This window comes from Nesoenas mayeri, assembly GCF_963082525.1.
Source record: "Nesoenas mayeri genome assembly, chromosome: 1".
Classification (NCBI taxonomy): domain Eukaryota; kingdom Metazoa; phylum Chordata; class Aves; order Columbiformes; family Columbidae; genus Nesoenas; species Nesoenas mayeri.
Window position 1 is genome coordinate 153,342,519 of NC_137541.1, and position 26,671 is coordinate 153,369,189.

Sequence of the window (26,671 nt, forward strand, 5' to 3'; positions counted from 1 at the left end):
TGACATCATTGAACAAATTTTCAGGTAAAAGTGTGCCTAGTGTGCACATGAATATAAAAAATTACTTACTATGACATTAAATTATTTATGTATTAACTGCTCATCTAAGTTAAGAAGTACCTTTCCTGTTTACCTTATTATTCTCATTATAATTGCTACACATCATAATAATTCACATTTTTCAGCTTATACCTGAAGTTCATAGTTTTGTACATAAATCTCAAATATGAAGAAGAAATACATGAGAACAAATGTCAGCTTACTTGTATACTGAGTTTTTGTGACATATGCATATTTCAAAATTTCTTACATAACCTTACTGGTTAAAAATTTTCTTTAAAGTAATATCATCTGCTTAGGTGATTGAGCAAATAGCAAGGAGCTGAGACTAAAAAGAAACATTTTGACTATCAGTTTGCTGCTCTGCCAAAAACCCAGCAAAACAATATTTGATTTGGATTGAACTGAAGTTAATTTATTTTCTTTTGAACCATAACCCAATAGCATTTAATATCAAATGAAATAATCTGCTTCATTCAACATAAACAAAACATGTCATTTCATTTCCTTGCAAGAAAAGCAAAGGAAATAAAAAGGTGGGACTCACAAAATTATTACAAAATGTGGAAGAGTCTTTTTATCTGATCGTTCCTACTAAAACTGACTTTTCATAAAACCTGTGAAAAGAGAAAAGCAAACTAGTTCCAAATTTTATAATTAAGGTGATTTAATCGACAAGAGGGTACCACTTTTCTAGTTACTCTCTCACAGTCAGCATGACCCACAGTAAAGATCTGGAGCTTCCCCACCTGTTGTGCCAGGCAGTCATTGCAAAGTGAGTCCAAAGCATCCAGAGCACGAGGGAATATTGAACCTTCACGTTTCACGTCCCATGTAAGTGCTGGAACTTCTCAGTCAGCTCATGCTGAGGTAGAAAAGCTGTGCAGAGTCCACTCAGGAATTTTCCCCTTCTTTTGGTGTCAGGTTCAGGAATACCATAGGCTCTCAAAATAAGTTTTCTTGATATTTTGAAGCATAGTCAAAGCAAAGCCAGAAAACAACCACCTTTTGGCCCTCGATTTACTGGCCAATCCTGAAAGGCTGTCTCACGCTCAGATCAGAATTCAATATATCTATAAATTTCCTGTCCCTAGTCATCAAAGTCTACAGATTGTGGTTATCAGTGCCTTGAGGGAGATCTGAACTGTTGATGTATGTCACATACGGAACTCTTCTGATTCCAGCAAATAAAGGCTGACAAATAAATGATATTTTGCACTTGTCACAGGGACCCTGGAGCAGCAAGCCTTCCTAAGTGTTGTTATAAACTTCAGTATTTCACTAACAGAGTAAATAAGGCATTACAAAAACACTATCCCAATACCCAAGCACTTCACATTTGTGAAATCTGACACTTGAAATTCTATAAGAACAGCCACTTTATGCCATGTACCTATATGTGTTATTGTTATTTATCATACAGAAATATCTGGGTCATTACAGTGGTTCAACTCAACTCTAACAGTGAAACTGCCTGAAAGAGGTGGGTAGGTTGTGTCCACTTCATCAGAAATTCCCTTTTGTTGGGAGAGTTAAAGTTGGGTTCCAATTAGAGGAGAAGAGTAAGTGTGCTTTTGCCAGATGGACACTTCTTTTCAGAGGGTTTTCCTGGAGTAAATACATTCTGTCATAAATAATTAAGAGAATTCTTGGCAGGATGATATCATTAAGTGGTTCCAAGTCACTACAAAAGTTTAGGATAAAGCCCTTTGATGACAGAAAAGGGTTTTGTTTTTTTTTTTTTAAGTTAGCATCTAGCTGTTTGCTACTTTCCTTCCCTGATGGAGGATGAGTGCTGACACATCTACATTTTGTTATAAAGCTTTCTGGGCTATAGCAGGGTTGATATAAGGGAAACAATACAAAATTAGTTGTTAGTCTTCAAGTTTATGATCACTGATAACATTGCAATAAATGTTGCTTGTGGTAATAAAGATTTCACTGATCACAGTTAACCTCTTCATTAAAAAAGCTCTGGTTATAGGCAAAACACTTTATTTTCTAATTGCTTATACTCAGAACAATTTACTTACTGGAGGTCTCAAGAGTATTCTAAAGCGTCTGGACTGTGCTCAGACTAGAAACAGAGTATATATCTCTAATACAAAAAGAAAAACGCAGAAGCAAGGAGCTGAACAAGGTCATTTATGCTAGTTTTTGGTCAGATAGTGTGTCAGAGACCAGATGAAAGCATATTTTGTCAAATAATTAAGCCAAACATAAATGTGAGCTATAAATATACAATTCAACTAAGAACTATTATACAATTAGACAAGGGGGTAACTCAATGTACAGATTCAGGACAAGTAAAGCTGATTAGGTGGTGGATCATCAAAAAAGCATTTAATCATAAATGGAGAGTCAAGTATGCATTGATACTGCAAAAAATTAACCATCATATGTAACACTTATTTACATCTGCCAGTATAAGAGGCCTGAAATACTTCAGGTGATAAGGCTTCAACTGGAGTATTCTATGTGATTTTGAGCATCCTATTTCAGAGAAATCAGGATCAGTTAGAGAAAATCCAAAGGAAAGCAATAGAAAAATGTATCAGAAAAATGACTTAGAGCAAAAGTGTTCATTAAACATAGCCTACAGAATACTGAGGAATATATTGCAAAGAGGAAAAGTCCTACAGTCCTTTGGGCCCAAACCATGGACATGGAAATATCACTGCCTTACACAGCTGATCTGAGGGACACAGGAGAACAGTGGGGTAGAGCATGAAACAGATCTTAGAGAAATGAATTACTCTCAAGGAGATGCAAAATGCGAAGGTACCATACTAGAACTAAGATGTGAAGATTATTTACAAAACTCACTTATTCTGGATTTTGATACTGCATTCCTATCAAGTTTGTGGAGGACATCATATTGAGGGGATCAGCCAATATGCTGGAGGGTAGGGGTGCCCTTTATAGGCTGAAAAAATGGCCAACAGGAACTGCATGAAATTCAGCAAAGAAAAATTCAAAGTCCTGCAGTTGAGAAGGAATAAATACTTGCAATGCTTCAGGCAGAAGAGCTGGGGCACAGCTCTGGGGAAAATAACCTGGGGACCCTGAGGGCAGCAAGGTGGGCAGGATCTGGCAATGAGTCCAGGTAGCAGAAATGACCAGAAGCATCCAGAGCTGCATCACCAGGAGCATTGCCAGGAGATTGGGGGTTGTTTGCCACTGCCCAGCACTCACTGTCAGACCTATCGCAGCCAGCTCTGTGCACACACACACACAATACACAGATGACATTGCTAACGCGAGATGAGATCAGTGGAGGGTCTCCTCAGTGGTCAAGGCTGGAGACATGATGAGGGATGTCTGTTGAGAGAGCAAAGCTTGCTCGGCACAGGGAAGGAAAGGCTCCAGAGACACACATGTCCTTGGAAGTTTTCAAGACTTGGCTGGACAAAGCTCTGAAGAACCTGTTCTGCTCTCACAGCTGGCCTTGCTTAGAGCAGCTGGTGCACTAGGGACCTCCTGAAGTCCCTGTTGAAATGAGTTATCCTATGATTCTATGAAACACATTAATTCCTCAGATATGTTGGGGTTTTTTGAACCTCATATAAAAACAGTAATTTGGGCCCCAGAAGAGTAGAAAACCAAGACAAGGTAAGTCTCAAATTGTTTGGGACATCAACTTGACCTTTGAGCAGTCCCTAAAACATGAAAATTAAACGTGGCTCTTAAAGCCATAAGATATCTCAGGATAAGTAAGTTCTATTCAGAAATGTACATTGTTTATAATCTGAAGAGATGACAATGTTCTAAAGCCAGAACAATCTTAAAAATAAGAGCCCTACAAAAGGATGAGTAACTTCTAAATAGTTGTTCATTTTTAAAATTGTAGAAAACTTAAATATTAAAGAAATTCACTTTAAATTTTAAGAAAAACTGATATGAACAATTTACTGTCATTAAATTTCCAGACACTTTGATCACCTTTTATGAACTAGAAACCAAAGAAAATTTCTTTTAGGATTTTTTAATATCTTCCAGAGAAGTAGGATGGTTGCTTTTTAGGAAGATATCCCATGCAAGCTGTATCAAAATAATCATCAGCATACATGCTGTGCCCACCACCACTATCTCCAAGCTAATTCAACTTAGCTTGATTTTGTATCTAGAGGATAAATGGTTCATATCTTCTGCATTAAATTATTCATTCATAAGTCTAGCAGGATGACTGAAAAATAATCCTTTCTTGTACAAAGACACTCAGGGAGGACAAGATTTTCAGTCTACTGGGCTTCCAGGTAAAGTCATGCACTAAACGAGTTCTGTCTTACTTTATTTAGATCTTAGTTCTTATGCTCCATGAAGTGGGGAAAAAAAGGGCTGAAAATCACTACAGAAACTTTGCTTATTCCAAATAGCATCCTGAGGCAGAAAACCACAAGTTTAAAGATTCAGGAAAGATAGAATCATCTTCCTGGTAAGAACTGGGAACATGAATGCAAACACAGCTAAAACAGTCCTGGCATTAGCTTACGAATCAGTTAAGTTTTCTCTTTTGTGTGGCTGTTGCAATAGATTTTCAAAGAACCTGTCTGTTTGCACAGCAGATCCTGTCTTGATACAAAGAGTTGGACCAGATCTATGGAGGCCCCTTTCAAACCAAGGGCAAAGGAAAACAATTTTTTTCTCTGTTTATATTCCTTTAGTCATTGGGGAAAAAAAAAAAAAGCATCGGAAGAGCTGAATGTCATAATCTGATATTTTCTGAGATACTGGGGTATCTGGTTCCTGTGAACAATTAAAACTTTCATGGTGTGCTTTCTTTTTCTGACCCACTTGCTCACATGTCATTTCTCTGCTATTAGTAGGATGTCTCTTAGCTAACCCCTAGAGAAAAAGAATAGTATCAACTCCTATTCTAGCACAATTGACCACACTATCTAGTACATTTGTTTTGCTAAAAGGAGTTCAAGATCAGTGGGTAAAGAATAAATATTTAACATAAACAAATAACTAAATACAGGATGATATCTATATTTAATTATGCAATAGTGTAGATCATGTTATGAATCAGAAATTCTGGATTTTGTCTATAAATCCCTTATTTCTTTTATAAAAATGGTGTACAAGCAAAACTCTTCATTCACTAATTCAAAATAGCTATTAAAACTGAGATCCTGATACTTCATATATATTTATACAAGCCAGTACTTTTTTGTTCCCACTTAAAGAAAAAAACAAACAAACCACACACTTCATATATATATATACACACACATATATGTATATATAAAAAATATGCTGTAATCATGTGGAAACCTGTCATGCAGTAATTCTCCAAAGCCATTATGTACTGTCCAGTTAAAGAATTTCAGAACAGAGAAATGGAATCAAGCTGTTTTGAAATATCATCTTCATCTTAGATACGATTTTCTGCATACCTCTCCCTTCACACAGAGGTAGCCAAATTCTTTGTAATTGTGGTGACAGGCAGGAAATAGAACTGACTTGTCACTTGCTTTCCACGAGCTGGTTGACAAGTCAGCTTTATAGGTAATGGTAGGAAATACTGTGTTTATATCTAAGACGAGAGCACGTCACTTAGACTGAATAGATTCAGATACGCCTGTTGAAGCATTCATACATTTCTGGCGTTGTAAAGGCTTTAATTAAAGCTCAACCTTAATTAAAATACAGCTTGACCTTAATGAAAGACTCACACAAGTATCCTCTCAGTGCTAGCTTCTATAAAATGTTGCATCAGTTATTCTAAAACCAAACACAGACCATGCATATCATGACATCATATTCAGTGATTTCAGGCCACTGGAACAACAAGAAACATGATTTTTTTTTCCTTCCAGGTTTACATGGACTGTGAAGTAAAATAATTGTTTATTCTACAACTGTATATTTTCCCCATTCAACAAAACATTTACATGTAACTAACTCCAAACCCATGCTTCATCCTACTGGTTCCAGTTGAATCTTAGTATCGTAATAAGAGCTAATAAGAAGCACAACTGGAAGGTATATTTTTACATCCTATGTTGAGCTTTGATTCACTATGAAAGACAGAAAGGGAGATGAGGTGTTTAAATGAGACAGCAGGACATAAGTAGTGCTGGAGACGTAGACTTCAATCTACCCCAAGCACTGCATACATAATTGCTAGGTGTATCACCTTACCATACATTTACTTCTACACAATGCAACGCAGTGTTAGACAACGATTCCTGAACTGTACCTATATGACCTAAGGGCAGTACAGAAGGCACCGGAAGTGGGGTTTATTACCTCTAATGGACCACTGCCCCAACACAGCTCTGGGACTTTTTGCACAGCACCATCTGATGAGATGTGTCTGCTGCGCTCCACAATGAGCCACACAGACTTATCCTTTGCCTCTATTTGTCTTTACGTGACGTCTAAAACAAAGGCAGTTTAGATTTGACTTTTGTTATTACAAAACCTTCATTAATTGATGCTTTGTTGCTAGAAAATTCTCAAGAGAGCCAATGTCACAGGAGGATGAAGCAGTATTTCATAATCAGGTTCCAACTTTAACAAAATCAATATGCATATTGTGGGTGTCATTTCATGTGACATTGTATTAAGCAGCATGGATTAACAAGCTAAATCCCTTCCTTCCCCTTATTAGTGCTGCCCAATGAACCGTGTATCTGCACAATCATGTGAAAAGCGTGTGGCTTCTCCCTTTGCAGTTGCAATCCCTCCTTCCCATCCAGCTCAAGGTGGTAACCCCGATTAAGCACAATGGTCATCACTGAAAATTCAACATTATCAGATTAGTTAATTTCTACTTTAAGCCAAGGTGAAATTATAACATCTCAGATATGTGTAAGTTCCACACAAAATACAACCACTCATAAACCTGTTTTCTCACTACTATGTCTGTTTACTGTCCTCACATTAAATAGTTGTGAAGTCTTTATCTGAAATGCACCAAAATTTTCTGAAAGGTTAGCTATTTCTGTGACTACTTGCTAAATCCCAAGACTTAATCTAGGTATAACTAAACACTGAACTTAAGGACCATTTTCCCAGACTGAGCTTTACATGTTTTTTTAAAATGTTTGCAAAACTGATGGGGTGAAGGGTATTGAGTGTATAAACCCAAGATATTACCTTTCAAAAATAAATTCCACTAATCTCTACTATATTTACAAAGTCACTCAATAAGAAATGACAACAAACATTTTTATTTCTTTAGATCTCTCATGTGAGTATGTGAGGACAATGCATTCTGCTTAGTGAGAAAAAGCTGCCTTGCACTTAGCACTGTTTGATATGTAAACAGGAACCAGATAAAGACAAAGCAAAACAGTTGACATCAATGAAGTAAATGACATTTACGGAACATGATAATGAATAGCTTCTGGCTTTTTACGCTGAGGGAAACATGGCATATTTTACCGCCTTTTTTTCCTTTGTCTCCAGCTTTTAAACGTACCCCAACCTAAACAAATTTTACATCCTTTGAACCGTGGTACGCAGTAGCACTGAGCTGGAATTACTGCTTACCATTTAAGTGCACAGATTTCTGCTCATGACTAGTGGAATAAAGCACCAAAACCAGACTCAAAAAATACTAATAACTTCCTAATGTCAAGAGGTAAAGTATCGGCACAATATTAATAAATTAAACACTATAGGGAGATTTGGTTATAGCCAGAATATAGCTCTTATTTTTCTAAACTAAGAAAATCGAATGTTAAGACACATCTTTGGTAAACTGGTTTCAGCACAGAAAGCTTATACTAGCCTCTGTGTTGCTCGATAATATTTTTTCCCTTGATATTTTCATAAGACAAAATTTCAGGTAATTCTGTAAATGTACCTGTACTATGAAATATATAGGTTTTTACATAGAGTGATTATACTCAAATGGAAAGTGAAGAAATACAGCTTGGTATTATTCTCAAAATGCCCAATTGTATAAATCAGAGACTCAAGCCTTCTGCTCCTAAAATTAGATAAAAATATAAATCTAGGATAATTCCATTTAAGAAAAAATGCACAAGAGGAGTGACTCAGAATTTTTCACACTTCTAGAGATATTAAAAGAAATATTAATGGCAGTATACCTTGTAGTGCTGTTTCTCTGACTCATATCATTCAATACTGTATAGGACAGTATCACCCAGATCATAGTTCTGTGAATTATCACTTTGCAAGCATAATTTTGAAGTTGAATATCCGTTAAACGTGAAGCATGATGATGATGATAAAAAAGTAGCCAATACTGAACATTGTTGAATGCCTTTAAGAAAATAAGTCTGCATGCAAGTGCAAACTGGTCCAATCCATGTCCTGAAACACTTCAGAAATTGTGTTCGAACTTTGCTCCTACAACCAAGAGTAATTTTGTATTCCTGTGTTCAGACTTAACTTCAGCACTAGTTGCCAGGTAGATGTCATTATGTTTATGGGCCTCAAGGCATTTCACCACCAGCGTTTGCTACTTTTAAAATGCTGATTCATTAAATAAAACTTACTGGGTTAAGAGCCACAGTATCAGATCTAAAATTTAAAAGGTGCTTTGGGTACCTGCTTATAACTTTCACCAGTATGCAGTTAAAATGTTGATAATATTCTTCAAAATTATTTTGTATACCTGCTGATTGTAGTTCATGGATCACTTTCAGATGAGCTGATTTACAAGAAGCCCTCTTCTTCCCATATAAGCAGGTATGGCCATGTGTGTTCAGGTATGTAAACTAAAATGTAATTCCTTTAACTTGACCAAAAAAAAGTTAAGGCCCTCCAAGTCACTCCACTTTTGAAATACTGGGAAATACACACTATTTAGACAAGAATGAGACATCTTTAAGAAGGATTAATATAATTAATTAACTGATAACAATTATTTATGTGTCACGGGTAAGTCTCCCACCATACATGAATATGAGTTGGTGCAGTACCTAACTTTACCCACTTGCTCTACAAAGCAAGAATATTATTTCTATTTTAAATGAAGCAAATACGAATGTATTTATGTATGTTACCTATTTAGCAATCAGCCATCCACAATCATTCATGGCCATCGCCGTAACGTAAGCAGAAGGTCCTGCTTTTTGCAGAGCTGGCAAGTTACAGGACACTAAACAGTGGGTTCAGTGCTGGAGAATTCAGGGCTGCTCTCCCATGCCCAGCAAGACCTGCCTTGCCCCCCTTGTCCTGAATCCCATTTCTGATCCGGTGCATTGCAGGATGTCAAAAATGTGAAGATGGATGCAAGTGGGTGTGTGTTTCTCTCACATCTCAGCCCTCCCAGTGAAATCGGTGATAGGAAATAAAGCTCATGTGAACAATGATTTCAATAGAAAAACATAGCAAAGAAGAGTCATATTGATTTTCTCTGTGTTTTATTCATTACTGGAAGATTTTAATTACATAGGACAGTCTCCAATTGTTTTCTAACAAATTATTTCACTAAATAAATGATTTGCCTATTTAATGATATCATTTTCATCAATTCACTTCTAGTGTGAAAGGCCACAGATATTTTTTTACAAGTGATTAGCACTGTTTTTAGTCTTTGTAATCCTAATCTTGGGTAAACAGAACAGATCATGGAACTGGTGTCAGTGTACCAGTGTCAAAATAAAGACTGTAATTACTGTGTAAGTTTAATACAAAGCTGCAACACCAGCTTGGTAAACTGATTTCTGCCCATTTAATGATTCAGTAATGATAAAATTTCATCAAGGTGAAAGCATAAATTAGAAGGTGTCAGCATTTGTCATAAGCCATAAATTACATTTCTCTGTAATCACGATTACAAATGCAGTTTGTCTGTTAAATAGTATTTCTACATTGTTTCAATGCCCCTTTCCATCATTTTAGTCAGGAGAAAATTTCTACTGAGGTTTTTTATTTTTTATTTCAGAGGACTTTCTTGATTTGCATAGTTCTTCGTTCAAACCGGATTTGTTCTAACAGTTTTTCTTGCCTACATTACTACTATTCAAGCAAATCAGATAAGCAGCGATCTTATTAGCACACACAGGTCACAGGCCAAACTGGTGTGTTGGGAAGCCCAGAACCCTTCAGCTCCCCCCAGTGTGTCTCCTTGTTCAATTCAGACTGCTGTTTGCACAGATCTGATAAAAATATGGTGTTCCCTGGTTAGACAGGCTAATAAATGTCTGAAAATCATTAAACATTCCAAAAAAACCTGTTCGATTTTACATCTATTGGCTGCCAATCAAGGGCAACTTGAGACTGTTGGAACTATATTGAAACTACTTTTGTTTACTTTTGATATCAACCACTGAGTACACCAAGTTTCATACAAACTATGTTGTACTGTACTAAGCTGCAGCAATAACAACTTGTGCCATGATTCCAAGAGATGTGTCATAAACTAACTGCAGATAAACAAGACCTATATGTAGAACGAAGAAGTTCCAAAGATCATTTGCGTAATAGCTGATTCAGTACAAGATATTCCTGCATCATTTTATCCAGCATTATATTGCATAAAATAATTTTAGAAGCCAAGACTGATGGAACTGCCATTTTTAGGAGCCGTACAAAACTGAGATCGTAACATCTTCTAGTCATCAGCACTCAACATATACAGAAGACTTTAATTAGTTACTTGTAGGCTTTAGACAAAACTCGGTTTGAGTGGTTATATTTTAACTACAAAAAATCCATGTGTAAATCCAGCAAGAATCAAAGGAAACCGTGAGTGGCACTAACCTGACACAACCAGGTTTCACCTCAGTGTAGAGGTCATCTGGAGTTATGATTAATGAAAGAACTACAGCAAGAAACTACCTTACACTTTGGGGTGACCTTGCCTGACTTTTCCAGAGACAGCTGGCTAGAATAACTGTAAAGTTACTCCAGCGCAGTGAAAACTTCAAGCTAGCTCAGGGAGCTGAGTGAAGATAGTAAGTTCAAAAAACGGTGAGAGGTACTGTCTCTCTTATATCTAACATAAAGTTGAGATGAGTTGAGTTCAATGACTGGGCCTTCCATATGCCAATAATAATCTCTTAAATGACCCACTCCTGACTGGAAATTCATCTACTGTAATTGTAACAGGACGATTCTAAGAGTGACTTTTGAAATATAAATTGCCAAACTATTATTATTGCTCTAGATTTATGCAATCTAATAGCTAAGTGGTTTCAGGAACTGAATCCACTGAATCTCCCCCCACATATGAGACTATTAGCATCCTAGTAAAGTGCAGAGACATATTTTGTACTTAAACTAAAAGCCAAATGAGCTCCTCTACCATTTTTATAAGTGAGTAATCACATCTACTTTTAAGTTAGGGTTTCTACAGCAATTTCATGCCTTGAAGCTACATCCATTTTCAGATTGATGTGAAATACTGGTGGGCTGCCTAAACAGTCAGCACTTAATTTCTTCAACAGAGGACCAAATTTAACCTCAATAACTTCCACGTATCTTTAGTGATTTCTTTTTTCTAAGAAAATGCTGAACTTGACCTAGAAACGTTAAGGTACAAAATATTCATCAACGGAATTCACAACAAATTGGAAAGTCATCTGTTTCATGTTATATTGTTTGTGCATTTTATTTCTCCATTTCAAGCATTTTATTCCAAACAATGTTTTATTGTACATTTAGCTTTCTGTCTTCAGTAGACTCTACAGATTCCAGTGCTCTTAATTACCAAGTTTGCCTCTTTCTCTTGGATTAAACAGATTTCATTTTTTTCTGCCTCATACTCTTTATCTTTCATGCTACAGACAGATTATTCTTTTATTTTCTGCATGTATTTCTATATCATGTTTACCCCAAAGGAGACAAGGAAGACAAAGGATCTCTTAATCAAAGAAACAGCAAATGGTATCATGCCAAGTGAAATGAAGTAAATGCAAGTTTCTGGATTAAAATTAAATGTGCAGAATAAAACTGACTGGAGTTATAAAAAGGCAAAAGTCAACATGATTTTACACAGTCTGATGTTAATTTTTCTGTTCTAAACTGTTCACTGGCACCGAAAGAATGTAAAATACCAAAGATGACCAGATACCTGAGCTCCTTTAGGACAACACAGAAATACAAGGAGGAGTCACTTGGCACCCTACCTTCCTTACACTACCATATCACTGTAAACGTAGAATTTATTCCTGAAAAAATCTCATCTGTTCATTTATACACAGTTAGTTCTATAGCTTTAGCTTTTTAGAATTATGATGGAGAGAAATAAAAGTAATGATTATGAATGATTTCTTTACCTCAGAGATCTATCAATGCACTGCTGTACATCCTCTGCCACTATTCAATCAATATGTAAAAAGAATAATACAATGAGAAGGGGATTGTTAACATCAAATGAAAGAAAATACCCAGAGGAGTATGAGTTTCAGATTTACCCTCTCAAACAAAGCAGAATTTCTATAGCATTTATTCCGAAAGCCAGACAAAAAACAAGTCCACTTGGGACCTAAGACAGACACTGAGCTAAGTCTCAAACTTATTTTACTACCTTTGTTAAATAAAAAATAATCTTGGATTTCATTTAAAGTAATGATTATTAAACATCATTGCAGCTGCATTTTCTTAAAGAATCATTTGGGAATAAAACATTAATGTCAAAAGCAGCTAATGTTGACACTAGAAAAAATAAATTAAACATCAAAATCCAAAGCTAAGGTGCCTCTGCTTTCAAGTAGAAAAATATTGTTTTGGATATCCTGACATGTAATTAGTGCAAGTGAGCAGGTGTGTATGTAACTAACCCTGAATTTAGGCTGAACCACTTAAAACAACTGCACAGCCAGATACTCAAGACAAATACTGTGAAATAACATTAATAATACAGAGGTACACTTTATGCATGAGGTATAGGTATCTGTAAATAGAAAAATAACCACTTAATTTGCAAAATAAAGCAGATGACATAAATGAACATTTCTGTTTTGCTTTGAAAACCTGTGCTGTGATCCTGATTATATCTTCTGTAATTGTAATGCTAACCTCCTAGTCATGTATCTTGTAGGACACGACTCTCCACAAATATCTCGCAGAATGAGAGGGTTTAATATAATATAGTCAGTTTTCAGAAAGATACTGTATAATATTAACTTTAATGCTGACACTATTGTTATTTCATTAATATTAAGGTGCACAGTGATGATCTCAGGAAGGAAGTTTTAGTCAACATAGTCCAATCATATTCACCAAAACATTTCTTAGCTTCTGTACCCTAGTAGGCTGCTTATGGTTCCATCTAATTTTTCATTAAAATACGAGAGTCAAAGCATAAAATGTGAGAGACTAAGCCTAAAATATGAGACATTAAGCCTAAAGTTTAGCTGAACAGAAGTGAAGTGCATGAATAAGGAAAATGAAATGAAATGAAATGAAATGAAATGAAATGAAATGAAATGAAATGAAATTGAAATGAAATGAAATGAAATGAATTAGACCACAGAGTAACACTTTAAAAAGATCAATATAGAAACAAACAAACAAAAGCAACCAAGCAACCAAACTTAGTTACTCTTTATTGTATTTTCCTATCTTAGACATATTTGAAATCATGTATTGTAAAATGTTACATTAGAATTAGATAAAATTAGTTCTGGTTCGTCAATATCACTTTAAAACATGCAGATGTATACAACATATGTTTTCTGGTGTCCATCCTCAAGAAAACTGAGTTAGTCGAGATTATTACTATGCAGCATAACAAATCAGCCATTTACTGGCATTGCCTCTCAAATCTTCGTTCTTTGAAGTGCAAAGAATAACACCGATGCTTGAAAATCATGCACTAAGAGATTCATGGAGCCTGAATTTAAAAGAAAGAATAGGACAAGAAAAAGAGAGCTAAGGGAGAAAAAAAAATGTCCCTTTCGGTTCAATTCCTGTTAATTTCTGGGGCGGAAAAAGAGTAAAGCAAGTTGAATAATCTCATTAATCCTATTTACTTAGAAAACCTGCTTAAATCAGGAAGATAAAAGGAAAATTCAAGGTAAATGTACTTGGGTAAAGACTGTTACCAGTTGAAATAAAAGTGGAAGCTGAAGTTAAGAGGGAGCAGGAAAAATATGTTAAAGAGAATAATGTGAAAGCTCATTTTGCTGGAATATGCATATGCTATTCACAGTAAAGGTTCAACCTCAGAAAAAAAAACAGTGGAAAGGTTCAGACATCAGAAAATACAAGGTAAACAGGAAATGAATAAATTAAATGCAGCAAAAGTGAACCAAAGGAAAAAAAAAGGCAAAAGACAACAGAGAAAATTGAGACAATTCTTTTGATGTTGAGATTATTTCAGGTTACATAGATATAAAAGTCACTGAAGCAAGTTTAAACCTGCTTCAGAATCTCAGACAAATACATCTGCTTCTCCTCTCTCCATTACCTCTCTAATAACTAGCTGGTGTAGCTTAGCTGTCCAGACCTCACTGGAATCTAAGTAAACAGAATTGCTTCATTTCATTCGGAATCTACAGATCTTGTCCTTAAAATAGCAGTACTGGTCGCAAATGAGATTGTTGCAGTATTATTGTAGGAGAAGAGCACAGTTAGAGCTTTTCACCAGACAATTGAAATATTAGTAAATCTTATTAGGAAGATGCAAACTGATTGAGGTATATAATTTCTTAATTTCTACATTATTTGCTACCACATAGTTTAAAAAAAAAAAAAAAAGAAAACAAACCAATTTTCACTTTTACTTAGGGCTTTACCTATTCATATTCACTTATTGCACTCGAATTCCAGCAGAATTAACTGAGAGTTAACTCCCGCAGTTTTTGAAATGTGTTTGAAACTGCATCTTCACATTACTCTTTTATTTAGAAAATTTGTGAAGCATGCTTGATAAGTCTTTATACCCTAATGGTTCTTTGCTGTCTAGGCATGCTAATATACATACCTTGCGCTATGTGTATCACTGCATTGTCTTGTAAGTGTTAATGTATTTAAAATGTAAGCTTTTTTGGAGAAAAGGAATGTGCTGCATGTAATCAAGTTAGGATAGGAAAACTTGCACAGTACAAAAAAAGAATACAGATTTACTTGTTCAACCAGAACTTGACGTTTTGGTTTTTTTTTTCCAATTTAAGAATCCTTTGGACAAGAAGAGAGAACACGGAAGAATCAGAGAAATGGAAAACGCTGAGTATAAATACATTTGGTACATCTATATATATGCTTGTACACATAAATTCAAGGCATTTTACTTTGAGACGTGAGATATAAGACAGTAAAGAAAATCTATGTTGCTTTTAAAATATTTTTTAAAATTCTATGCTTCACCTCTAAACTCCTCAAAATGTTATGCCAAAATGTTCACAAGTGGAAAAAATATTAAAAACATATAGTATTAAATGTGAAATTGAATTTAACTTGGATACCCAAAGACAGATAACTTCTTTTCAATATGCTCCAGAGTTACTTTTGGCAGGGCAAAACTTTTCTGCATAATTCCAATATAATAATTTGAAAATTAACTTTCCACTCAGCATTCATTACAAAAACAGTATGTTGGAGTAGGATAATAGCAAGATGATGAATTTTAGACACTGCCTTTGAGAATCACCTATACAAAGTCATCTGGTCTTTAAAATTCCTTATCCTCTGTAAAATATCATGTGCACTCCTGGTTCATTTGTTAGTAGGGTGGTCAATGCTAAGTACAGGGAAATGAACATAAAGAAAGTAGAAACAAATGATAACTTATCTGTATGATTTAATTCAAGATTAAAAAATTAGGTTGAGAAAGGAAAAGGAAGTAGTTTGCAGGTTTTTCCTCTTCTTTACTCACATATTTATTAAGAACTTAAATGCAAAAGATTCATAGCAAAAAAATATCTTAGGGGTGACAGATCACAGAATCATGAAATCATAAAATCATTTCCATTGGAAGAGACCCTCATGATCATTGAGTCCAACCATAACCTAACTCTAGCACTAAACCATGTTCCTAAGAACCTCGTCCAAATGCCTTTTAAACACCTCCAGGGATGATGGCTCTACTATCAACTGCAAATCATGAGCTTAATAGTTGTTACAAGAGCTGCCATGTATTGAAAGTGTTAACTAAGCACAAGTTTACAGGCAATATGCTAAATAAAATAGATATATTGAAGAAAACATACCTATGCAATGGAAAGCAATCAATAGAGAATTTTGAAGATTCAGTTGCTTTTTGATAATGTGGGAAAAAAAATCAGATATTCATTAACTGTCATGAAAAATTGATGAAGGATCTTTTAGGATTTTGCAGGAGTTTTGAATGGCCTCTGTCCCCTCAAAGGTTTAGCTGCCTGGGCTTAGAGACAAGCCTTTTGGGGACCCTCCTTGTCTCAGAAGTGGCTTTTGAGCTCAAGTGTTGGGCCTCAGTACTGGCCTGATGTGGTGTCAGCCATACCCGTGCCCAGCCACAGGCCTCCCTGACCCCGACGTGGGGGCTCATGTGCCCATCCCCATGGCCCTGCCCAGCTCTCTGGGTAGTGTTTGACTCCACTGATCAGCCCTGGACCTGCTGGGTGCCACAGGGATGTGCCAGGAGGGTGAGGGTCCTGCCTCACTGCCACCCTTGTCTCCCTCCTCCTCTGCCCACATAGGGCAGCACATGCACCAGCTCCTCTCTGGCTATTGCACAGAGTTGTCCACACCCTGGAAAAGGCACTGAAAACTCACAACTCAAACGATGCCAAGCAAACTGTCACTAGCATTTGAGAAAGATTTTAAGGTTTGAAAGCCTCACCCAGTATGATTTCCCTGTATGTGTTAGCAAAGAGATAGCATTTAAAGAAAAGTAGAAATGATAGGCTGCTACTGTTTGCCCAGAAGAATTAGGAAGGGGTTTAGGTCAAGTAGATTTAGGACTCGACCCTCATGGCCATTCAGCTGCAGGGATGGTAAGCCTAACATCTCCTGTCACAGCTTTTCTCCCCTCCTGTGACCATACCTCCCACGAGGGAAAAGCTGAGGAAGCTCTGAGTCTGATCTTTACCTTCCTCCTAAATTTAAATACAATGAATGCCACTTTCTTGATTGCCTGGGGCTTTATTCTGTCAGCAGGGTTTTAAAACAAAGTGGATCCTCAACAGTGAAGCTCATAGAGCCTCAACACTAGACTTTATTGGGGTGAGACTGAGAATTTTGATATAACTTACACTGAGTTTCAGCACACAAAGTCTAATGATAGTTTGGTAAAGTGATGTAACTTGGCACTTCATATAGAAATTATTACTCCAGCTGGACTACTACCTGTGGGAAAATCTGATGTAATCTTTCCAGTTCTAGTTGTTTCATTCACAGTATTTAGATCCAACCAATTTTGTAAGATAGGTCTAACACTTGTTTGCATTTCCTTCGAGTCATCAGACACAGATATCAGCAACAGGTAATTAGTAACGCAAAGGGATCAAAATGGTATTGTGTAATCACCTCTGTGAATTTTTATGGACACAGCTGGGCTTTATAGGGGTGCTGAAAGTTTACATAAAAGTGATTATCTATGAGGAAAAATTGATCTGTCATGCTTAAATATAAGGAAGGAGCATGGAACATCACAGGACTGGGACATTCATTAAAAAGTCTATTTTTCCAGTACTGTGGGACTAATTAGGAAAATAAGTTTTCTCTATGAATTTATCTGGTATCATTAGACTGCAACAGCTGCATTTGTAGACAACTGACACAGGTATGGAAAGCTTTTAAATTACATTTTTCTGTTGCATTTTAAGTGAGAAAATAATCAAGTGATTGGAAAGAAAAATGGCATCCAACGATAAAAAGAAAGAAAAGAAAGAGGGAAGGCAAGTAAACATGCAGCATATTCCTGGCTTTATACCTATAGCAGTTGGAAACATAGAGGCTGCCTCCTAAGTATGTTGGATCGGGGAAGTCTGGGGTAAGTGGCCACTCACAGGCTTGAAAATTGTCATCTTGAACTCTTGTGTGTGAGGGAAAGGAAGAGTGAGGATAAAAAAGGATTATGCTAGAATAACCACCATTTGCACACATTGCATTAGTGCTTGTTATAAAAGATGAGGACTGGAAACACACATAAAATCAGACATAAGGCTTTGCACTTAATGCCACTGAAAAATGCCTACTGAGATCTTTTCTATATAATCCATTTTTCCATCACTGTAATCTGTAAGCCCTTTTTGGAGATCAACCTTATAATTTAGAGCGGGGAATGATTTCCTCAGTGATCAAGTAAAGAGGTTGTGATCAGTGTAGATTTTAATAAGAAATTCTATCACTTCATCAAAATTACTACTTTATACAGGAAATGAATGGAAATTGTTCTTAGTGACAGTGAAGAGGGTATCTGCACTCAAAAACTGTAAAAGAAGATACACTAGTTCTGTGAACTATCTACAGCTATTGTTGCAGAAGAATTTAATTGTTTTTTTAAGAGCTGGGGGAAACAGCACAGCCAGAGAGAGCACACACTGCCATGAATATCGTTGTTCAATGGGAAGAAGAAAAGTTTTGCATATCTGGGAACAGCAGTCTGAAATACTAATAAGAAATGCACACCCTTACCATACCTCAGCTTCTGCATGAACATGTATATTAGCATTTTCCCCTGCCTGAAGTTGTTTAGTTTTACATATACAGCTCATTTACAAGCAATCTATTTCAAACTTTGGGTATCAAAGATCTGACATTACAAGAGAGGACTAAAAAACATCTCTGGGAATCACTTTTCAATACTGAGAGTGTTCTATCAGCTTGCCTACACTATCAAAACCCGTAACAATACAATCAATTAGGAGAACTAGCAACCTTGTTTATACTGAAAATGGTGACATCAAGTTGAACAGCTGTCAAATCCACTATCATTTCTGAAATAATTTTCTATAGTTAAGTAGCCTTCAGCTATTTTTCTAATATACATATACAAATGTAATGACTGACTTTTAATGACAGTGTGTTTGAGTATCTTACACATACTTATTACAGAAAGACATTCTTATATTGTTCTATACACTATAGCTTTGGAATATCAATGCTATTACGAAGCAATTGGCCCATAAAAATAAAAGCAGGTCTTTCCACATTTTTCTGTAAGATTCTTCCCACATTTTTTCTTTCTTGTCTTTCTGATCTCTCCTTTTAGTACCCTTTCTTCACCAGAATTGAAGAGCACTTAAAAGTTGATCTGTCACCACTGGCACCTCTCTTCTTTGCTCTCTGTTTCACTTTGGTTGAAAGTTTCATCCCTAATGTAGTAGGTACTGTAACTGTGAGGCTAAACTTAATATGCTAGAAAATCTAGTACATACTCTTATGAGACTAAACTGCACAGGCCAGATAAGCAATGCTTACAGGAATGGACTATACACGGACCTAGCAAAAAAAAAAAAAAAAAAAAAAAAAAAAAAACCAAGAGTAAATCGAGAGCAAATTGAGAATATAACTTCAAATCTCTAATATCTCTGTATTATGCATGATCATCAAGATAAACAAAGTTTTTCAGTTCTTCTGAAACAGGCCAAATTAACAGAAATTTCAGAAATTTCAATCAAGAATCCGCTGATAAAAATCAGCTTCTGAATGTAATGAACACATGGGAGTAGTTGTCGTCAATCAAAAAGCCTTGATTTGCCCTCTCAAGACTCTGCATTTCTGATACAGTTCCCCTGCTAAATGTTGAAAAATCATCTTACCTTTCAGGAATTGTTTCTGTTCAAATGCAGATACAGTGAGAGGTGTATTAATTCAGATCCCTCCCTACATAGATTTAGATGGCTCACTACTTTAAGATTCTAGTTGTATATAGGTTCAATAGAAAGTGGCCAGCTATTTGTCTTCATATGCTGCCTTAGCAGTCGCAATACTTGCAAGAACACACATTTGAGTTTCGAAGCTCAAGCTCCCTCTCAGGATGGCATCAAACACCACAGAATTACAACCTAACAACTTCCCCTACATACCAGGGTGAAAGCCCAGCCTTACTGAAACTCTCAGGGACTGCAAAGGGGAGGGATTTCTCCTTTTAGTTATTTACGTTAACTCTTAATCCACGATTACATACTGCTTAATGCATTAACTACCTCTCACCTTTCACAGCATCAAGTCTAAAAATAACCACTATTGACAATATTAGTTTCACTCTTTAAGGTACTTTGATTTAAAATGAAAATAAAACCCCAGTGCTATGTCTCATTTCTCATTTTGCAATGGATGAAGAAAACAATGAAAAGACAGGGTTATCCTGTGATCTTAATACTTGTTATTTACCAAGATTGTTCAATCTTCTGCATAAACATACTATATTAAACAACAGAAAGAAGAACAGAAAAATTATCAAAAAACAGTTGGACATGAACCACCTATAGATTCAAAAGGGCTGTTATCTAATTAAATTTGCTATTAGAGTCAAGATTACACTTGCTTAAGGCAAACATGACAAATTCACTTATTAATGTTACTAGAATGATATGATCTCATCAAAATCTGACAGTGCCAGAAATAATGAATTTATAACAGAGGCCAAGTCCTGCTTTCTGATTCATGTATGAGTTTGATGCTGTAGAAATTCACCCCTAGTTTATCAACCAGGAAAGATCTGTCCCATTGAACTGCTACACTCAGGAGTTTAAGGTAGGAAATATTTGGCCCAAACTCTCTTTCAATAATGCAAGATACAATCTACTCTATGCAGCCAAAGCAAAGCTTTATTGATAAAAGTAGTTTTATGCAAATGCTCAGCTATAAATTACTTCTAAAGAACTGGCACTGCAATGTTCAAACATCTATTTAAAAATGTTATTATATTCTTTTTGGACGCTTATCAGATATCTTATCAGCTAAAGCTTTGTTCATGTGAATTTAATTATTCAGGTTTTTGCTAAGTTCGTTCCTGTTGGAGCTTCTTACAAAGCGATTTCAAACTGTTTCATTTTCTGAATAAACTCAGTAATTCCAAGCAACCTTTGCTAGAAGAGAAATAAAACAATGATCAGGAGCTCAGAATCATTTGGTCTTCCAAGCATTCAAAGGATTTTAAACATAGAATTTAACTCTTCCCCTTCTCCCCTTTGAAGGGTGTCATTTTTAGTGAACATTTTAGTAACATGGCCTCAGGTTTCTTCAGATCTAGTGCATTGCAATATTCTGTATAATACCAGAAGTGCAAACAGCTTAAAACAGAACCAAACATTGGTAGTCTGAAGACTTGTGCTTAAGAAAAAAATCAGAATCAAGTAAGTATTTTCCGAAAAAAAAAAAATAATGTGATATCTTTCTATTTACATGTCCCAAACTTAGGAATACTATTTTATTCAAGTACTAGTCGGAGTGGAAGATAGAAAAGTTCAGAAAAAATCCATAAGAAAAAGGCTTAGAAATTAAAAACTCAAACCACTCATTTCACATTATTTTAATTACTATTAGTCTTTTTACAGTTAGTCACTATACTCATTATAAACCTTGCAATTTAACAGAAGATGATTAATGCCAAACAGGTTTCTCTCATTTCGGTGATTTTTCTTAGGAGTCATCTAGGAAAGTCTGAAGAAAGAAAGGCAGATTATCTAAATTGGGAATATGTTTTCATTCCAAAAGAATTTGAACTAATAATTTTTGAGACACCCAAAATTTCCTGAAAACTCAAAAACTTTCATTTATATTAAACATTTGGAGTGTATTCAGCCTTAGACACACTACATTTAGGTGTCTTTATACAGACCTTTATATTTAAGCTCTTACTCTTAAAGGGGATCATCACAGTTTATGAAGCCAGAAACGCAACCAGCTCATGCAGCGACACATACAAAGACTTAATTTTAAGTATTGGGTGTTGAATCATATCCTTGGTTCCAAATCAGTGAAAACTCTGTTTCTGTTTCTCTTCATAAATATGAGGTAAAGTAAATCCCAATAGGAAATTGGAAATATCAGTTACATATGGTGAAATTTCATCAAAACCAACATATTGTATAAGAAAAGTCTAATTTTAACAAGTCTTTCCTGAAGACAAAAAGATCATCATGGGAAACAAGCAAACAAACACACAAAAACCAACAGCAGACAAAAAAAACTCAGACCTACTCTAGTCTACAGAAGATGGAGAAATAACTAGGAAGTTTCCTTTCTCTTTCTCCTTTAAGACAATAATCTTAATGGATATAAGACAGAACTAAATCCTTATGAACAAGTACTCAATAATAAATCATTTCAGAGCTCATTGAAAAGTTACAACACAAATGTTAATTATTGGAAGAAGGACCTTAACAGCAAAGAGGCACTAAAATAATAAAAATATTAATACTAAATATAAAGTTGTTTTCCTACCTGTGTGCAGACAAATTACTGAGGTACAAGGTGTATTTTTCTTCAGCAGACAGCCCATCCATCATCAAGTAAAAAACATGAAAATTACTTTGCTTGAGAGGTTGCATAATGACACGAGACTTCTCCAACATGTATGTATAAATCCTAGCTGATTGAGAAACAAACAAGTAAATTCATCATTATACTGATTGCTCTAAACTTATGTATGTTAAACCATTCACCATTGCAACACTGAAGAATAAATGATGTTTCTTATAAAACAGTCTGAAGTGAGCATATCAAAAGTATTACCATTCATTATACCATGGCTTTCTATACCAAAAAAACCCTACTTCCATTAAAATTATTGGAACAAATGTCTTAGTCTCTTATATCATCTTTAAAATTACCCAGTTTTAAAGATAATAATGTACTCTGTTTTATTTATTTGAGGAACCAGTCATCATATTTGGGAAGACTTTCTAAGAGACAAGCTGTTATTCACCTTACTGATGTATGGCCATCTGAGCACTGGCATCTATTCTAGGCTCCTTCTTAATGAAGAGAGATAGATGCAAGAGAGATTTAAGACATCTTGGAAAAACTGCACTTGGAACCATTTCTTCCTCTGCTGGCAATCAAGAATGCTCAGATGAATAGTTTAGATTAACCACCTAACTTCTAGATAGCTACCTCTAGATCGCTACAAAGAGCCAAATCCTCTGCAAACTGGTCATCAACAAGCTCACTAACTTGTGCCTGGGGAAACATGGGTATCTCAGAGGGGTTAAGATGCCAAATGAGAACCCATGGCAATCAGCATATCTGGGAAGAAGGTGAAGGAAGATGAACCTGACCACAGAAATGCTGATAACAGGATCACACATAACCTGAAGCTCACTAAGGTTCTCAAAGAGGCAAAACACAGAAGCAGAGGAAATATTGAACCCTCAGATCCATTCACCTGCTTCACCAGTTTACAGGCATTTTAGAGGTATTTGTGAAGAGAAAGAAGGAGATTCACTGGTTTGGGCAGTCTATTCTTCAGCCCTCCACTGAGTGAGGGCCAAAATTTAATGAAATTTAATGAAATACAACAAGGGAAAGTGTACAGTATTGCATCTGGGCAAGAACAACCCCAGGTTCCAGCATAAGTTGGGGAATGACCTGTTAGAGAGCAGTGTAGGGGAAAGGGACCTGGGGGTCCTGGCGGACAGCAGGACGACCATGAGCCAGCACTGTGCCCTTGTGGCCAGGAAGGCCAATGGCATCCTGGAGTGTATTAGAAGGGGGGTGGTTAATAGGTCGAGAGAAGTTCTCCTTCCCCTCTACTCTGCCCTGGTGAGACCACATCTGGAATATTGTATCCAGTTCTGGGCCCCTCAGTTCAAGAAGGACAGGGAACTGCTTGAGAGAATCCAGTGTAGAGCAACGAAGATGACTAAGAGAGTGGAGCATCTCCCTTATGAGGAAAGGCTGAGGGAGCTGGGTCTCTTTAACTTGGAGGAGACTGAGGGGTGACCTCATTAATGTTCATAAATATGCAAAGGCTGAGTGTCACGAGGATGGAGCCAGGCTCTTCTCGGTGGCAAACAACGATAGGACAAGGGGCAATGGGTGCAAACTGGAACACAGGAGGTTCCACTTAAATATGAGAAGAAACTTTTTCACAGTGAGGGTGACAGAGCACTGGAACAGGCTGCTCAGGGAGGTTGTGGAGTCTCCTACTCTGGAGACATTTAAAAGCTGCCCAGACACATTCCTGTGTAGCCTCATCTAGGTGTTTCTGCTCCGGCAGGGGGATTGGACTAGGTGATCTTTCGAGGTACCTTCCAATCCCCAACATTCTGGGATTCTGTAAACATCACCCTGCAGTTCCAGATGTGGCAGACTAAAGAGAACAAGAGAACACCAGACTGTAGCTAAAGGTCAGGACCATCCCTGTGAGTGAGGACCTGATTCCAGTTCCCACTTACCCCACTGTTCATACACTTTATCTCATTATTGCTTAAGTACTATCTGTAGTGCAAAGACCAGAAGCATGTCCCTTCACACAAAACTGAGCACCCCCACCACTAGGATGCAGTACATTCTGTGGTAGATTGATGCTTTTAAATCTCTGTAATATGACAGAGCTTTCAGAGGCTCTTAGGAAGCATCCTTGCCCTAGAAAATACTGTTAAGTTTAGAGGATAAACTGCACTTCTCAGCAATGGAGGAGCAATATTTTTGAAACCCTCTAAGTAGAGCGGGATATTAAACCATACCTTCCCATAGTTGGGATGACAATCAACTCATCTAAGACTCCTTCCTTTATGAATTGGAAGTAGTTCTTGAATATTCAGTGATAGGAAATACTGGTGCATGCATCCTGCAGTACAGTATGTATGTTCTCTAAACACATACAATTTTTGAGCCATTCATGTTTTCTTAGGATTTTTAATTATTTTTTTTTTTAATTTTTTTGAAGCAAGACAGAATTAAGCATAAAACAGCACCGAGCTATTCGATGCAGCCAAAACTGTTGCATTTCTAGGCATAAACAGAAGCCCTACTTCAGATGCCTTAGAGGCCTGAAGTTCGAAGGCAGGGTACAAGTTTAAAGACTGCGTCAGGTGGGGATGGCTGGAATGGTATTTTCAATGTACGTTTCAAATGTACATTTATACAGTCCTAAAATTACATTTAGCCCTTTGAAGGCAGCTGCAAGGCTGATGTGGCTGCCAGTGAAAATGATTTTGACACCCCTGATCCATACTGTTAAATTAAACACAGCAAACTTGAAGTTTCTTGAACTTGTGTGTATAAGGGAATGTGCCCTGTGAGAATATTGTTGAAAGACACTGTAGAGTGGAGGGAAACAAAAATGGTGAATCTGGAACATGTTGTTTTAAGAAAGGTTTCAGCAGTTAAGTGCTGTCCCCGAAATTAATAAAACTATGCACACAGTGCTACTCTCACAGGCCAAACCATCCCAGACACATCCCAGTTAAGCAGTATGGAAGGTCAGTGGTGCATTTTCCACCCCTTCTTCTACTGAGTTGCACAGGCATGGTCTGACATGTGCTGGCAACCAAAACCATGCCCAGAGTTCTATCTACAGAAGAGATAGGACTGACAGAGAGGAGTTGTACAGCTGACTTGCAGAAACAAGGAGACATGATCTGGCCCATTTAATCATCCAACAAAATGTAGAAATTAACTCCTACTATTACAGAACCTATATTATGAGAAACTGGGTATCGGCCATCTTGCCCCGTGTTGCTCCACCACAGAAGAACTGTGCTGGAAGTAAAAGGGCACACTTAAGAAATTATTTAACTAGTAGGAGGATATTTTTCTGCTTCCAGTAACTTTGCAGCACACTGCAAATTGAAGCAATACCATCTTAACCTATCATGGCAGGATTGGCCCAGCCACGCACTTTCATCAGAATCACTCATTACCTGGCTGCCATTCCTACAAGGTAGAATGGAACAGATGAACCTGAAGGATCATTTCCATCTTTTATTGTGCTTGAAACTTATTTCTCAGTAACACTAACCCTACCATTGATTAATTTGAAAAGAGGTCATTACGAATCTTTAATCACTTTTTTTTTGTGTGTAATGATCTTCATAACTATCACTCAGGTGTTTTTAACATTCATTACTGGAGGTTATCTGTCTGATTAATTAATACATTTAACTTTGATGACAGGCAACACCACTTATTTAGATGCCACAAATTAATTCAGCCCTTTTTAGGTCACCTACTTTAAAAAGGCTAAATACAGTTCATCTCAGCAGCTCCAGCAATGGGAAGAGCTGTCAAGAAAAGTTGAGCTTCTGATCAGCAAGAATCACACACAGCACTGTCTTAATGGAGTTAAAAGCAACTCATAAAGAAAACTATCACAGTAATATGCTTCTCTACAAAGTGAAATTATATGTTCTTTAATCTATGTGTGAAATAATACGTGTGCAATGTTAACTGTGTGTACAGGCACAAGGAAACTGGAACTTCCTTTAACAGATCACTTGATCTACTGAGCAGCTACAAAGTCAGCAAAGTGGACTCTACTGAAAGTCTGATCAGTGAAATCTTTCTTTCACCTACACCTTCTTTGAAACTACCTTGGTCCTTCTTGAAAACCATGCTGTCCTAAACACAGATATTGCTAAAGACAAAAGAACATTTGGAAGTTCAGAGCTGAAACACTGTACAAAAACACATCAGAGAGCTTAGCTGGCTGCCATCTTTCTTATAACAAAAATGGAAATTCATATCTGAAACTTTTTAATTGATAAAAAATGTTTGTAAGACACACAGGTGAATATGCATTCTGCTGCTTTTTGCAAATCAAATTAGATTATTCAATTTCAGTGCAATTTGAAAAAAAACAAAA

General features: G+C 36.4%; 1 protein-coding gene across 1 annotated transcript in view; it reads right to left on the reverse strand.

The window, feature by feature from the left end:
- Nucleotides 1–26,671, reverse strand: part of MYO16 (myosin XVI) — a gene marked incomplete at both ends in the record, with an annotated part of 300,394 nt that overhangs the window by 133,116 nt on the left and 140,607 nt on the right. Inside the window, 1 exon segment of the mRNA XM_080343675.1 lies at nucleotides 22,306–22,453. Within this exon segment, the coding sequence (XP_080199801.1) occupies nucleotides 22,306–22,453 (148 nt within the window).